At 48.9% G+C, this 14880-nt stretch overlaps 2 protein-coding genes across 3 annotated transcripts; one reads left to right on the top strand and one right to left on the bottom strand.

The window, feature by feature from the left end:
• Nucleotides 1-455: 455 nt before the first annotated feature.
• Nucleotides 456-3554, top strand: LOC123444921 (scarecrow-like protein 9). Of its 2 annotated transcripts, none has more exons than XR_006631045.1 (2): nt 456-3287; nt 3369-3554. XR_006631045.1 is itself a non-coding variant. In XM_045121807.1 (2 exons), the coding sequence occupies exon 2, from the start codon at nt 838-840 to the stop codon at nt 3211-3213; it is 2376 nt and encodes a 791-aa protein (XP_044977742.1). In that variant the 5' UTR covers nt 501-612; nt 739-837; the 3' UTR covers nt 3214-3554. The 2 variants fall into 2 exon arrangements, 1 of the variants encoding a protein (XP_044977742.1); XM_045121807.1 differs by having other exon boundaries at nt 501-612; nt 739-3554.
• A 5751-nt stretch (nt 3555-9305) lies between these two features.
• Nucleotides 9306-12561, bottom strand: LOC123444920 (laccase-4-like). Its single transcript, XM_045121806.1, has 6 exons — nt 12321-12561; nt 12031-12182; nt 11621-11865; nt 11386-11514; nt 9807-10778; nt 9306-9668 (listed from the first exon to the last, which is right to left on the bottom strand). Exons 1-6 carry the CDS (start codon nt 12423-12425, stop codon nt 9538-9540), a joined length of 1734 nt encoding a protein of 577 aa, XP_044977741.1. The 5' UTR covers nt 12426-12561; the 3' UTR covers nt 9306-9537.
• Between the last annotated feature and the right edge of the window lie 2319 nt (nt 12562-14880).

Genomic DNA, 14880 nt, shown 5'->3' with positions numbered 1-14880 from the left:
AGTTTTTATGTTAAATAATATAATTTATATATGTCAAATTGATGATCTAGATGTACGTGCATGTCTTCTAAACTGTGACGGAGGAAGTACTACAAATTCATGTTTGTTTAAATGGCTAAGCAGAAAATTCATGTGTGTGGATTGGAAGAGTTGCGGAGCTGGCAAGGAGGTCAAAGAGCGGTCCAGTCAGGCGTCAAGCCCCGATTGCCCGAAGCAATCAGCACAGCTCAGCCAGCATTGCCGCTGGTCCACGAGCACAGGTCTCCACCCCACCCCGCCCGTCCCCGTCTCTGCTGCCCGTGCGGCCCGGTCGCCACACCCGACGTCCCACGATGCTTCCCCGAAACTTCCCTCCGTGCACCGCGCCCACCACGTACGTAGCTCCAGCTGCGCGTGAGCTCACCCCGCGGCCGGACGTGGACGGGGCGCACCACGGCTGTGTGGTCTCGTGGGTGTCGACACTTCCGCCGCCGATTCACAGGGCTGGCTGAGACTCGCGCGCCTCTCAAAAGAACACCCATTTTCCTTTTCCCCCATTTATCACCCCTCCTCCTCGCGCTCCCAGAGCTCCGCTCGCCGCCACCTCTCCTCCTCCCTCGGCTCGCGACGCAGGTACCCGACACCTCTACCCATCGCCGGCGTCGGCCCACGACACCTCTGCCCATCGTCAGTGCCGAGTCGACAAAGCCGCCGCGTAGATTCCGCGCTCATCTCCTTCTATTTCTGCGCATCTGCCAGGTGGGAGATTGGAGTGTCTGCCCGCCCGCCTTAACCGCCACACCCTTGCATGCCCTGCGGCGGCGGCGGCGGTGTAGGTGCAGCGCCGAGCCCGCGTAGATGGTCATGGACGCCGCGCTCTACGACTGGTGCGGGCCGCTGCCCGCCGGATCCAAGCTGCCAATCCACCCCCAGATCACCGCGGAGGACCTCGAGTCGCTGCTTCTCCTGCCGTCCGACGGCGCCGACGCGGCCGCCTACCTGAATGCCGCGCCGGCTCCCCTGCTGCCTGCCTCGGCCGACACCGCGTCGCCGCCGCCGCCACCCGGAGACGCCTCGGCCCCCTCACCAGCCGCGCCGGACGACTCGGAGGTGTTCTCCGACATCGTGCTGGGCTACATCAACCGCATGCTCATGGCCGAGGACATCGACGAGAAGTTCGACCACTACCCAGCCCACCCGGCGCTGCTCGCCGCCGAGAAGCCCTTCCTCGAGATCCTCGCCGACCAGCCGCCCTGCTCGGGCGGGAGCACGGTCGAGAGCCCGGACGGCAGCAGCGTCACCACCAACTCCTTCAACAGCCTCGCTTCCTGCAACTGCGCCGCGCCTTCCGGTGGCCTCTGTGCCATGCAGGCGCCGCCCGCTCTCGAGTTCCCCACGCCGGAGTTCCCGCACCCGCCGCACTTCTATCAGGATCTGAGCCCTGAGAGCTGCGTGGTGGAAGCAGGCGGCGCGTGGCCGCCGTGCGACCCCATGGAATTCAACCCTCTTCCTGACGCGCTGCTCTCACAATCCTCGTCCTTCGCGTCTTCAAATGGCAGCAGTGTTGCATTTCCAGAGGGCTTCGAGCCGTGGCTCAGCACGGCGGATGCTGTGCCTCATGCTGCCTTGAGCGATTTTGTTCTGCAGAGCCAACAAGCGGCGCAGTTCAGCCGAGGATTTGAAGAGGCGAGCAGATTTCTGCCTCAAGAGAGCAAGCTTGTGATTGACCTTGACAGTTTACCGTCAGTTTGGGTGAAACAAGATAACAAGGTTGTGGAGGTCAAGAGAGAGAAGGCTGATGCTCAAGTGGCAATTCATCGAGGAAAGAAGCATTTCTATGGTGACGACTTGGATGCAGATGAAGTGAGATGCTGCAAGCATTCAGCGCCTGTCGTCGACGCAGATCACCTTGTGCGGGAGATGATGGACAAGGTCTTGCTATGTGACGGGGAGACATGCTCTAGAGGTGTCAAGGAGCTGCGTGAGGCCCTGCAGCACGATGTTGCAAATCATTCAGGTGCTGCCCATGGCAAAGGGTCTGGCCATGGCAAGGGCCGTGGCAAGAAACAAGTCAAACAACCCAAGAAGGAGGTGGTCGACTTGGAGACTCTCCTCATTCATTGTGCTCAGTCCGTGTCCATTGATGACCGGCGGAGTGCAACCGATCTCCTGAGGCAGATCAGGCAGCATGCATCTGCCACCGGCGATGGTGACCAGCGTTTGGCACACTGCTTTGCCAATGGCCTTGAGGCGAGGCTTGCTGGTAATGGAAGTCGGATTTACAAGTTACATACCATATCACGGTTTGCATGCACTGATGTGCTGAAAGCCTACCAACTGTACTTAGCGGCTTGCCCATTCAAGAAGATCTCTCATTACTTTGCCAACCAAACCATTATGAATGCTGTGGAGAAAGCCAAGAAAGTTCACATTGTTGACTTCGGCGTATACTATGGCTTTCAGTGGCCATGTCTCATTCAACGGCTAGGTAAAAGGCCTGGAGGCCCCCCAGAACTTCGGATCACAGCAATAGACACACCTCAGCCTGGTTTTCGCCCAGCAGAGCGCATCGATGAGATTGGAAGATATCTAAGTGATTATGCTCAGACCTTCAAAGTTCCTTTCAAATACCATGGCATCGCATCTCAATTTGAGGCTGTTCGGGTTGAGGATCTCCACATTGAGAAGGACGAGATTCTGATTGTCAACAGCATGTTCAGGTTCAAGACTTTGATGGATGAGAGCGTGGTAGCTGAGAGTCCAAGGAACATGGTATTGAACACAATAAGGAAGATGAACCCACATGTGTTCATTCATGGGGTCACCAATGGATCCTATAATGCACCATTCTTCGTCTCGCGCTTCCGGGAGGCATTGTTCCACTTCTCTGCTGCCTTCGACATGCTGGAGGCCAACATTCCCAGGGATAACGAGGAGAGGCTGCTCATTGAGTCGGCTCTGTTTAGCCGGGAGGCGATTAATGTGATATCTTGTGAGGGAATGGAGAGGATGGAGAGGCCAGAGACCTACAAGCAGTGGCAGGTGCGGAATCAGAGAGCTGGGTTCAAGCAGCTCCCGCTGGACCAGGAGATCATGAAGCGTGCGCGGGAGAAAGTGAAGTGCTACCACAAGAATTTCATCATCGACGAGGACAACAAGTGGTTACTACAAGGATGGAAGGGGCGTATCCTGTATGCCCTCTCAACATGGAAGGCGAATCCCCAATCTTCCTAGCTTCTGTAAATGGTGACCTGTTCATATTTTTGGACTCTAGAGCTGATTGTTCCTGGCCAACAACCCGTTAGTAGGTAAAATGCTATTTGAACCGGCACCAAAGAAACAAAACCATTTATTCACCAGTGACATGGTTCATTTGTTTGTTGATGCAGATGATGAACCTGATTACTCTTCTGTAGCACCTGCCCGTTGTATGTGCCCATACACGGTTAGTTTTCACAGGAATAGTTAGTGCATTTTTGGTGGAGCAGGCTTAGTTATGTTAGATATAGGTGCTTCTTGCATGGTCAGTCTTGTATTATATTCTTCCTTCCAGAATCCAGAGTACCATTCAGTAATGTTTCAAGTATGTGCCTTTTTCATTTGCTTAATTAAAAATTGTAAATACATGTTGTCTTGAATTCCAGTATTATGTAAAGAATGCCACTTAAAGTTTGCATTGCTGGTCATATACTCGTATAACAATTTACTGCTTCGCCTTTCGTGCTTATCTTGTTTTACATGCTGCACTGTCGAATGCTCATAAAGAGTCTACTGTTTCGCCTTTGGTGCTTATCTTGGTAACCAGTTTCATTTGCCAGATGGTGATACAATGTAACTGGTTACTCATGCATGACTCTGTGGCTGTAGCTAACGAATAATGTTTGAGACAAAACTAAAATGGAATACAAAATCAATCCCAGTCTCTGAAGTGGCATAGTCATTGGCTATGATGTTTTGCCCTTTGGCTTATTCTGGCGTGAAAATGCTAGTGTTGGTTCCTAGGATACAGTTGGACCCTGATGAAATGACGTGTAATATGAAACAACCACTATTGTATCTTTTCAAGTTGATGCCTTTTCTCTTTAGTACTCCCTCCGTAAACTTTTGTAGTAAGACGTTTTAGATCACTATTTGTGGTGATCTGTAAAATGTCTTGTAGAAGTTCTCACACGTTTTAGACTACTTTTGTAATATGAACAACCAGCATTGTATCATTTCCCATTTTGTCGTGTGTTTTGTCAGTTTCCTGTCCAATTTCCACATTCAGAAATACACCTCGTATTGAACAGCAACAAAAGAGAAGCAGTACATGCATTCATGTTGGTTCGTTTGCTTGCTTTTATCCACGCAACTACGGCCACATAAATACATGATGGATCCGTTTCAAAAAAATAAATAAATAATATACATGATGGACCAGGAGACGTGTATGCCACAGCTCCGGACGTGTAACGAGGCCTGGGCATCTAGAAGAACACATGTTCGGCAACGTGTAAAACTGCTGCTCCAACTGGCTGAAACCGATCGCCCGCCATGGGCGTCACTTTCTCCCGAAAAGCTCGGCGCATCTGCCAAAGATAGGCTGACAACCTTCTTTTTGCCGTATGTACCATGGTCGATTCCTCAGGAACCGGGGAGGTGATGGAAGAAAGCACGGGCCCAAAGAATCCAGACATGCCGGCACTGCACCACAAGGAAGAAACACTTCAAAGCTGGACTGCAACAGCTCCAGCGATAGTGGTAGTAGATACTCCTACTTGGCAGATGCTGCGGGGAAGAAAGCCGAGGTGCTCTAACAAAGGCCAAAGCCGAGGTGCGATAAGTCTGGAGAAGTCCGTGGTAAACTCGTGGTGGATTACAATTGCAGTCCAACACAACACCGCGACGGTGACCGCTGAAAGTTGCCGGAGCTCCGCGATAACAAGTACGGACAAGAGGCACGTCGCGACCATGTCATCACCGGAGATAAGATGCGTCAAATTACCGGTGACCGGGGTGCAGCATATGCCCTGCCCTTCACACCAGGGCATCGCCAAGACGGCATGGTTCGCCGAACCTGACCTGGAGGCGGAGCGGTTCGTGGCCTGGCTGCGATCGACCGAGGCACGGGCGGGCGAATCAGGCGGAAGATGCCCGTGTATCTCGGCCTGAGTTTTATATACTGCTCCCGCTAGATCCGGCAGATTTTATTCGATCCTGCAGCGAGATCGCGGTGGCGGTGTGTGTTTGTGAACTTTGCGTTAGAGTAATCCGGTGTCACGGTGTAAAGGACGAGCTGGGCGTCATATGCGGCGACAGCGTATGACTTTGTCGTCCTCTCCGCCAGTGATCATGTGAAGCAGAGACCTGAGGGATCTCAAAACTGTTTATTATATCATGTTATCGACGAGCCGAATCTGAGAGAGACGAGCGCAACTTGTGTAGTTTTTTTTTTTGCTGCTACGGATCGATCAGCGGATGTTTTAGTAAACATCTCCCACCTGAGCCGTCCGGTCTACGCGCAGCCGTCCGATCCGCTCCAGCCGGGTACCCCATAATTTCTGAAACGACGGTTGAGTTGCAGAAACTTTCCTTTTGTTACAAGAAATAAATTTTGGGTCCGTAAATTTTCTGAAACAACGGTCGAGTTTCCGAAACAATTTGCTTGTTGCAGATTTTTTTTCTTCATCTTTCTGCAACATATGTACTTTTGCGGAAGAATTTTTTACAACAAAGGTCATGTTTCAGGAATTTTTGCAACAAAGGTCAGGTTGTAGAAATTTTTGCAATGTTCATGATGCGGCTGGCGGCGACCGGATGGCCGGCCGGCGTCGGGGCCGAGCGGCTGGCGGCGCGAGAGGGTGGGGGGAGGTGAGGGCCCCGGCATCGGGGGCGGCGGCGCGGCTGGCAGCAGCGTGCGAAAGGCCGCCGACGTCGGGTCGAGCGGCTGGTGGCGCGGGGGTGGGGGAGGATGGAGGCAGGGGAGGGCCGGCGGCGCCGCCTGCCACCGCCATCGCGTCGCCGCCGAGAGGCTACATGTACTGTTGTAATGGATCCAGATTCAGATCATGCAACATAGGAGCTGTTGCGGTGCGTGAACTGCAACAAGCGGTAAGTTACATACATCATAAGCAAATGAGTCCGTATATAACACGTGTTGCACGGACGAGGCGGCGGATGCCTACATGCGATCCGCCGGTTGGAGGACAGAGTTCATTTTTTCTTTTTCAGAAGAGCTTCAGTGTATTTATTATTATTATTACTAGCAAAATGGCCCGTGCGTTGTCACGGAAGAAAAAAAAAATAAACTTCAATCATGGTGACCACATTACGTTCACGTATCATCGCTTGATTTAGAAAATGTTTCTTATTTTAAATTTATTTAAAGTTGAAGCAATCTTTACATTTTCAAAAAATATATAAATAAATAAATTTAGATCTTTCGTGACCAATTTTATGAATATGGAAACAATTTTAAAATTGAGAATATTTTTTCCAATTTACAAACATTTGCTAAAAACAATGAATATTTTTGATATTTCGAACGGGTTTAAATATTTTCTTTTGAATTGGCGACCAATTCAATAAAAGACGAACATAATTTTTTATGTTGGAGGATTTTATTTTAAATTCACAAACATTTTTTGAAACGCATGAAGTTCTTCTAAATAAACAAACATATTTATAAATCAGTAATATATTTATTAAATTCATGGACATTGTTTTGGAATTTGCAAAAAAATATATAAAAACCCGGCGCTTTTTTTGAATCCTATTTTTAATTCAAAATAAAATTTCGTCAGCATTTTAATTCAAAATTCTTATTTTTTTAATATGCAAAAGTTTTTGTAATTCTAAATTATTTAAATTATAAATAAATAAAAATGGAACGGAAAATTTTAAATAAAAAAGAAACTATCAAAACAGGCATTAGCTATTTTTAAAATTTTATGACATTTTTTAAATGCATTAACATATTTCGAATTTGAAAGCATTTTGTTAAATCCCTTTAATAATTTTTAATACATGGAATTGTATTTGAAATCATGGACTTTTCAAAAAATATATATCATGGTTGTTAAAAATCTTGGTAACTCAAAGATTTATTCTGAATTTCAAGAATTTTGTTAGAAAACATACAATTATAATCCGATCCATCCAACAGTAAATTCTTCAAAATTCACACAGGTACATTGTCACAAACACTTACAAACATTAATGTTTAGCTACATATATTAGATCTTTCGTGACCAATTTTACAAATATGGAAACAGTTTTAAAATGGAGAACATTTTTTACAATTTACAAACATTTGCTAAAAACAGTGAATATTTTTTATATAACGGGTTTGAATATTTTCTTTTGAATTGGCGACCAATTCAATAAAAGACGAACATCATTTTTTATGTTGGAGGATTTTATTTTAAATTCAAAAACATTTTTTGAAATGCATGAAGTTCTTCTGAATAAACAAACATTTTTATAAATCTGTAATATATTTATTAAATTCATGGACATTGTTTTGGAATTTGCAAAAAAAATATAAAAATCTGGCGCTTTTTGAATCCTATTTTTAATTCAAAATAAAAATTCGTCAGCATTTTAATTCAAAATTCCTATTTTTTAATATGCATTTTTTTGTAATTCTAAATTATTTAAATTGTAAATAAACAAAAATGGAACGGAAAATTTTAAATAAATAAAAAACTATCAAAACAGGCATTAGCATTTTTTAAAATTTTATGACATTTTTTAAATGCATTAACATATTTTGAATTAGAAAGCATTTTGTTAAATCCCTTTAATAATTTTTAATACATGAAATTGTATTTGAGATCATGGACTTTTCTTATTGTACAAAACTTTTTCTAAAATTGCAAACATTTTATTGTATATGCGAGCATTTTTTATAAAACTCCGAGCAGTTGCTTTATAAGACGGACGACCAGAAACCGTATTTGCTTTATTATTACTAGCAAAAGGGCTCGTGCGTTGCAACGGGAGAAAAATACCACACGCTTTTAATATTTTTATAATCATTTTGATTTATTAAAATAATAAGCTAACTAACTAATGTAGTCAGTCATATCCTATTTTGTTGAGAAATCAACCCATCCATTGTTAATTCCACCATGATGAGAAATTGAGCGGGACAAGCAAAGCAAAACAAAGAGGCTACGTGAATTGATCAATGGATTGTTATCTTATTTCACTCATGGGGTAGAGAATGTGGGATCAGATGACAAACTGAAGATGGTGTTCCATTCTCTGTCTCTACAACAATACAATGTTACATTCAATACATTCATTCATCAGCAAACAAATCTCCACAAAACAAATTTTCTTGCCGGTGTTTGGCACACGGTTGGACACATGGGGAGGGGGTCTCACCAGATGATGAGTTCCTGCCGGAGCAGGGGATACGATGAGGGGAGCAATGGTTAGGCGCCTCTATCTGGCCATAAAGAGTCGCCGTTGCCGCGCCATAACCTCGGTGTTCCCCATGTGAGCCATGGAGGCCCGCCTCCATCTGCAAGTACTTCGCTCCGCCGCGCTGCCGCCGTTCTGCATCGAGCAGACGCATCATCCCAGTCACTGTAGCTGTCGCGTTGATTTGATCCAGAAGCTGTGCTCGAGCGCCGAAACGGGGGCAGCAAGCGGGCAGAGGTACGACCGCGGAGGCGGGTGGGTTAAGATCGACAACAGTGGTGGTTGAGGTCGGCCGCGGCGGCGAGTGGTGTGGCAGTGGCCTGGGCACACGCGAGGGTGGACCAGGGTCGATGCGATGCGCTCGAGCGCCGCAACGAGGGCGGTGAGCAGGGAGAGGTACGGCCGCGGAGGCGGGTGGGTTGAGATCGGCAGTGGTGGCGGTTGAGGTCGGCCGCGGCGGCGAGTGGTGTGGCGGCGGCCAGGGCACAGGCCAGGGTGGCCCAGGGTCGAGGGAGGAGGCGATGCGTACGGGTATAATTTTTGCAACGAATCGTTTTTTCCTTTTACGTTGCAAAAAAATGATGGAGCGCGGGTTGAATAACAAAAATTACAGGAGCTTTTTTATAAAAATGTCGCGGTGGGTTTTCCAACGGAAGCAATAGCCTCTTTATTATTATTATTATTATTATTATTATTATTATTATTATTATTATTATTATTATTATTAGGTATAGATTAGGGAGAGATTTTGGAATGAAGGCTGTAATGTTTCAGCCAGACCCACCTTTCCTGGTTTCATGGGTTTGCCCCCTACTTGGACCATTCAAACATCCACCATACGCTTTTCTTTGGGAACGGTTGTCAGTTGGGCTGTATTAACCACAAGGCCCATGGGCTAGAATAAATGCATGCTCACAAAAATAAATATTTCGATATTTTTCTCGTGCAATTCTTCACATCGTTGTTTATTCAAGAAGTATCAAAACATGTCCATCAGAAAGTGGTGAAAATAAAAAAGAATTGTAAGAAAGTCAGCTATGAACGGGCTAAACACACTAAAATCTCCCGCGGGAGAAAACAATCGCAAATTGGCGAGTAAATCAAAATGATGGGGGCAAATTAAGCATCAGCTGTGGTGAAGTGATCCATTCAGCATTTGGGCATGTCAGACGGCGGGGGCAGCAGCTTCTGGCTCGGCTTGCTGCCGTCCTGCACCAGCCACGCCATTCTCAGACCCCATGTCGTGTGCACCTCCAAATGGCAATGCATGAACCATACACCTGCATACGCATACACACAACAACAACAACAGTGGCGTTCATGCATGAGTATCTCACAAGTTAATTAATTGGTCCTTAATTATTAGTGCATTGTGTTTCAAGTATGGATGATTGCGTGGAATAATTAATTGTGTTTACCTGGGTTGTCAGCGAGGAATCGAATGGCCACCCACCCGCCGGCCGGCACGCCGACGGTGTTGCGCTCGACGGGGTCGACGAGGTTGAACTTGGCCGGGTCGTTCACGGCGTCGTAGTTGCCGAAGCCTTGCCCGACCACGAAGAAGTTGAATCCGTGGAGGTGAAGTGGGTGGCTCTCGATGCCGAGGATGCTCGTGTCCTGCATCACCAGCTCCACCGACGTGTTGAAGGACACCGCGAGGAGCTTGGTCCCGGTGGCCACGTTGGTGTTGTTCGGCGGCGTCCCCGTGTAGTTGAAGGGCGACAGGGGCATGACCGGGAAGTTGGCCGCGTAGACGCCGCTGGTGAGGCCGGTGAAGTGCGACTGCAGCAGCGCCGTGGACGGGAGCACGAGGGAGACGTTGTTCACGGCCGCCGCGAACTGCGTGCCGTTGGGCCCCTGGCACGTCATGTTCTTGGGGCACGGGAGCGTGCCCAGCCCGATGGTGAAGAAGAAGCGCCTGTCCACCGACTGCGGCACGGCCGCCGGGTACTGTTTTGTGGCGAGGCTGCGGAGCTTGGTCGTGAAGTTGGTGACGAAGTTGGTGTCGTTGTAGTAGGGCAGCATCGGCTTGAAGATGGGCAAGGCCTTGTCGAAGCTTGACGAAGAGGGCGAGCCGGGGTTGCGGTACTCGAGGATGCCGGCGACGGTGGAGTTGTCGAAGGTGCCGGGCCTGATGGTGGAGTAGGGCCGGGCCAACATGTAGAAGTTGGCGCCGGGGTAGACCGGCTTGGTGGCGAGCAGGACATTGGTGGTCTGGCCCGGGGAGATGACCAGGGTCTTGACGGTGAACGGCTTCACGTACACGGCGTCGACCTCGACGACAGTGAGCGTGTGGTTGGCCACGGAGAAGAAGAGCTCGTCGTTGAGCGCGGCGTTGATGAGGCGCAGCAGGTACGTCTTCCCGGGCTCCACCTTCAGCTTGAACGTGTCTGCATGCGTTCGTTCGTACATGCATGCACGGCGACCAGTTAGTTAATTACCATATGTACTGTATTTTACGTACTACCACGTACATAATCTATCTACTACTCGGCCGTGCATGCATATATACACACACCTCGCCAAAGTACCAGTAGGACGATGGCTTGCACAGTCCGGGGTGTGTGTGTGTGGCGTAACTAATGATTTGTTTATTACGTAGCACGGGGCCAGCCCCAACAGCATTCAATCGCTAAGGCGCACCAAATGTTAGGTCAGGCATCGATCACCGGGGGGTTATGGTGATAGTAACATTGCAATGACCTAAGCAACTTATGCACCATTCCCTTTCCGTTTCAAGGAAGAAACGCCGAATCTTGTTGGATGCACTTTTCGGTGATTTTGATTGGCAAACCTCCTGGCGTACTTGCCTATAGACTCTAGTGATTACGTCAGTACAGGGCTGAAAAAAAAAATGCAGTGAGGCACAAAGTGCTTGCAAACGGCAAACACTTTTGTCTACTACGTAGTTCTTTTGTTGTTTGGCTCTTTTTCTGTCGGCCTAGCTAGGACTTCGGAAAACAGCTCCGTTTTGCACACCACGCAGTGCGTACGTACCTTTGGCGGAGCAGTCGTAGAGCGGCCCAGGAAGGCCGTTGATCGTGAACGCGTCGGAGATGTTGGGGGCTCCGCCCACCTTGAGGGCCGTGCTGACTATGGCCTCGGTGTCCGACAACCACCATTCACCTGCACCATCGTCCAAGACCAAAGCCAACCTTTACGATCAAAGTCGCAAGCTCATGCATGCAGCAAATCTTCAGTCGCATGCAGCAGAGTAGCGGTTACTACTGACCGAAGATGACGGGGAGCTCCTTGTGCGGCGCCGGGAACGGGTAGGGGACGCCGAGCTTGGGGAGGATGACGATGGCGCCGTAGACGGTGGAGCGGAACCAGGAGATGTGCGCGTGCCACCACAGCGTGCCGCGCTGCGCGGTCACCGTGAACTTGTACACGTAGGTCTGCCCCGTCTGGATCGGGCACTGCGTGATGTACGCCGGCCCGTCCGCCCATCCAGTCCGCATCTGCCGGACGCCGTGCCTGCGACGACCACGACAACGACAACAACGACGAGTGATTCAAGTTTGAAAAAGCTTCGTGCATGCGGAAATTGTCGGGGTTGTCTTCTCCGGCGACGGCGGAACAAACTAAAGCTAAAGGCTAAAGCTTAAAGGCAGGGAATGTGGGTCGGTCGGTCAGTCGTACCAGTGGATTGACATGTTGTGCGCGACGTGGTTGGTGACGCGGACGTGCACGCGGTCGCCCTCCCTCGCGATCAGCTCCGGCCCCGGGAACTGCCCGTTCACCGTCACGATGCTCTTCGTGCCGCACAGCCTCGTCACGTTCGCCATTTGAATCTGCACACGATCGATCAACAAAGGCTTTCAAAGTTTCAACAACAACGCACACCACCTGCAGACAATCAAGCACAACATGCATGCTTGCGTGCATGCACTGGCTAGGATAGGCTAGCTAGGTACTGGACGTGGACGTACGTTGAAATCGTAGTGCCGGGTGATGCCCTGCGCCTGGACGACGAGCAGCGTCAGGGTTGCCATGAGGAGAGAACAGTGAAGACCGGAGTAGATAGTCATGGCCATGGCCGGCGGTGTCTAGCTAGGGCTCTAGCTAGGCTAGCTTGGAGCTAGCCGCTCTATATATGGGAATGGTCCAGAGCTCTCGAGGAGAGAGCTGATGGCCAGGTGAGGATATGCAGGACGGGCTGGATGGATGTGTGGAACTGGCGCTCGAGTTTATTTGTATATATAGGGTGTGTGTGTCAAGCCGGCACACCAACCACCACCGCGCCATTAGTTTGGGGGCTGCACCTGCACGGCCATTGGTGGGATACGCAGGCAGCTTAGGCGGCAATTCTCGTTTGGTGATTCGGTGGATGAGCCATCAGGGCCGGAGCCCGAGCGAGCGCGAGCTGGAGGGCTCTAGCTTTGGAGTGTGGCTAAAGCCAGCCACCGGCGGGCAGCCATGCATATCCATCCTTTTTTGACCATGCAAATGATCGATCGATGGATCGACAGTGGTTTGATTTGCATGCGTGGTCACGTACCACTACAGCGCGTTTCAGTTCCGGTGCAAAAGGGTGAAGCGAGAGGTAAAAGCAGGCGCACACTGAAAGTTTTTTTTTTTTTGAACGGGGAAGGCCAGGATGGCCTTTATATTTCATAAGAAAGGAGTGTTACATCGTTTGCTAATACATCGACAAGGAAACCCGGGGTTCCTCAAACCACTTAATAGTTCGAATGGTTACAACATTTCTAGCAAGAGTATCAGCTACCATATTGGCATCCCTAGGGCATAACTGAAATTGGATGAAACTAAAATTCTTAGCCAGGAAAGCACATTCTTCATATATTGCAGCAGCCGGTCCAAGTGAGTTTCCTCCGTCGCACATAGTGTCCACCACCTCCATGCAATCACACTCAACCATAAGCTGTTCCAGCCCCAATTCATTCGCCAATAGAAGCCCATCTCTCAGACCTCTAGCTTCCGCCGATCCTGCATCCTCAGCAAAGGGGATGTCGCTGCACAGAGCCGCCATGAAGGTGCCTTTATCGTCGCGTACAAGTGCCCCTGAACTTCCTGTCCCGGCGTCGGTATTGAAGCAGGCATCAACATTGAATTTGTAGAGGCCAGCACCAGGTGGATTCCAACCGTGACGGAGGAAACTCAGCGTTTTTCCCCCGGCCCGGGAGAAGTTTTTAGCTAGGGATGATATCGCATGTGCTGATCTGGGTGGTTCATATACTTTCTCACCATTAGTAAATTGCCTTCTCTCCCACCACACGTACCAAACAGCAGTAGCGATGAGTTCCCCCCTACCAACATCAGCTATGTGCGAGTGGATATTACTCTTGGACAGCAACAAGTCTTGTAGTATCGCACCCCCATCCCTTTCCATCGTGCATACTTCCTGGATAAGACTAGACAACCCCAGGATTCGCCAGATTTCCAACACACGCGGGCACTGGAACATCACATGTTTGATACTTTCACAATCTGATGTGCATAAGGGACATTGCGAGCTGGTTCTGATATGACGGTTCGCCAGGACCCCATAGCAAGGTATTGGGCCCAACAAGGTTCTCCAAACATGGATTTTGACCTTCGCCGGGATCCTTAACTTCCAAAGGGTTTTCCAGATAGGGTTAATACCTGAGGTTTGATGGTTGCTTGTCCTCCTCAACTTTCGCCCATGTTGGAATTCCCATTCTTCATGATAAGCCGATTTAACAGAGAATACACCGCGTCTGTTCGGGTGCCAAGAAACAAAATCTGTCATCATCCCAAGTGCCAGTGGTATGTTTAGTATGCGTTCGGCATCAATTGGCCAAAAAAGCTGTCTAATAAGATCCTCATCCCAAACTCTATTCTCCTCATCAATAAGTTCGGATACTCTAGTAAGCACAATATTATTCCTGGGCGTGTGGAGCCGCTTGTTCGGGCTACTAGGGATCCAAGGATCATTCCAAAGGTTTATTGATGTTCCATCACCGACTCTCCAAATGATGCCCTTTTTAAAAGTTTGGAGACCACTCCATATACTCTGCCAGGTATACGAGCTCCCCTTCTTAAGCGAGCAGTTCAATAGGTCACCATCGGGGAAGTATTTGGTTCTAAGTACTTGGGCACATAGAGAATCCGGTTCACTCAGTAGTCTCCACGACTGTTTTGCCAGGAGGGCAAGGTTGAAGCAGTGTATATCGCGAAACCCCATCCCTCCTTGCTCGTTGGGCACACACATCTTCCACCATGCGAACCAGTGCATGTGTTTCTTATGATCATCATCACCCCACCAGTATTTGGACATCGTAGAGGTAATGTCGTTGCATATTTCCTTCGGTAGTTTGAAGACAGACATGGCATAAGAAGGGATAGCTTGGATCACAGCTTTGAGTAGGATCTCCCTTCCTCCTACCGATAGAAGCTTCTCTTTCCAACCTCTAATTCTGCTTAAAACCCTCTCCACCAGGTGTTGGAAGCAATCGGAACGATCCACCCCCACAATGGGTGGGAGTTCGAGATACTTTTCTGAGACCG

This window comes from Hordeum vulgare, chromosome 3H (assembly GCF_904849725.1).
Source record: "Hordeum vulgare subsp. vulgare chromosome 3H, MorexV3_pseudomolecules_assembly, whole genome shotgun sequence".
NCBI lineage: Eukaryota > Viridiplantae > Streptophyta > Magnoliopsida > Poales > Poaceae > Hordeum > Hordeum vulgare.
This window is presented reverse-complemented; position numbering and strand designations above follow the sequence as displayed.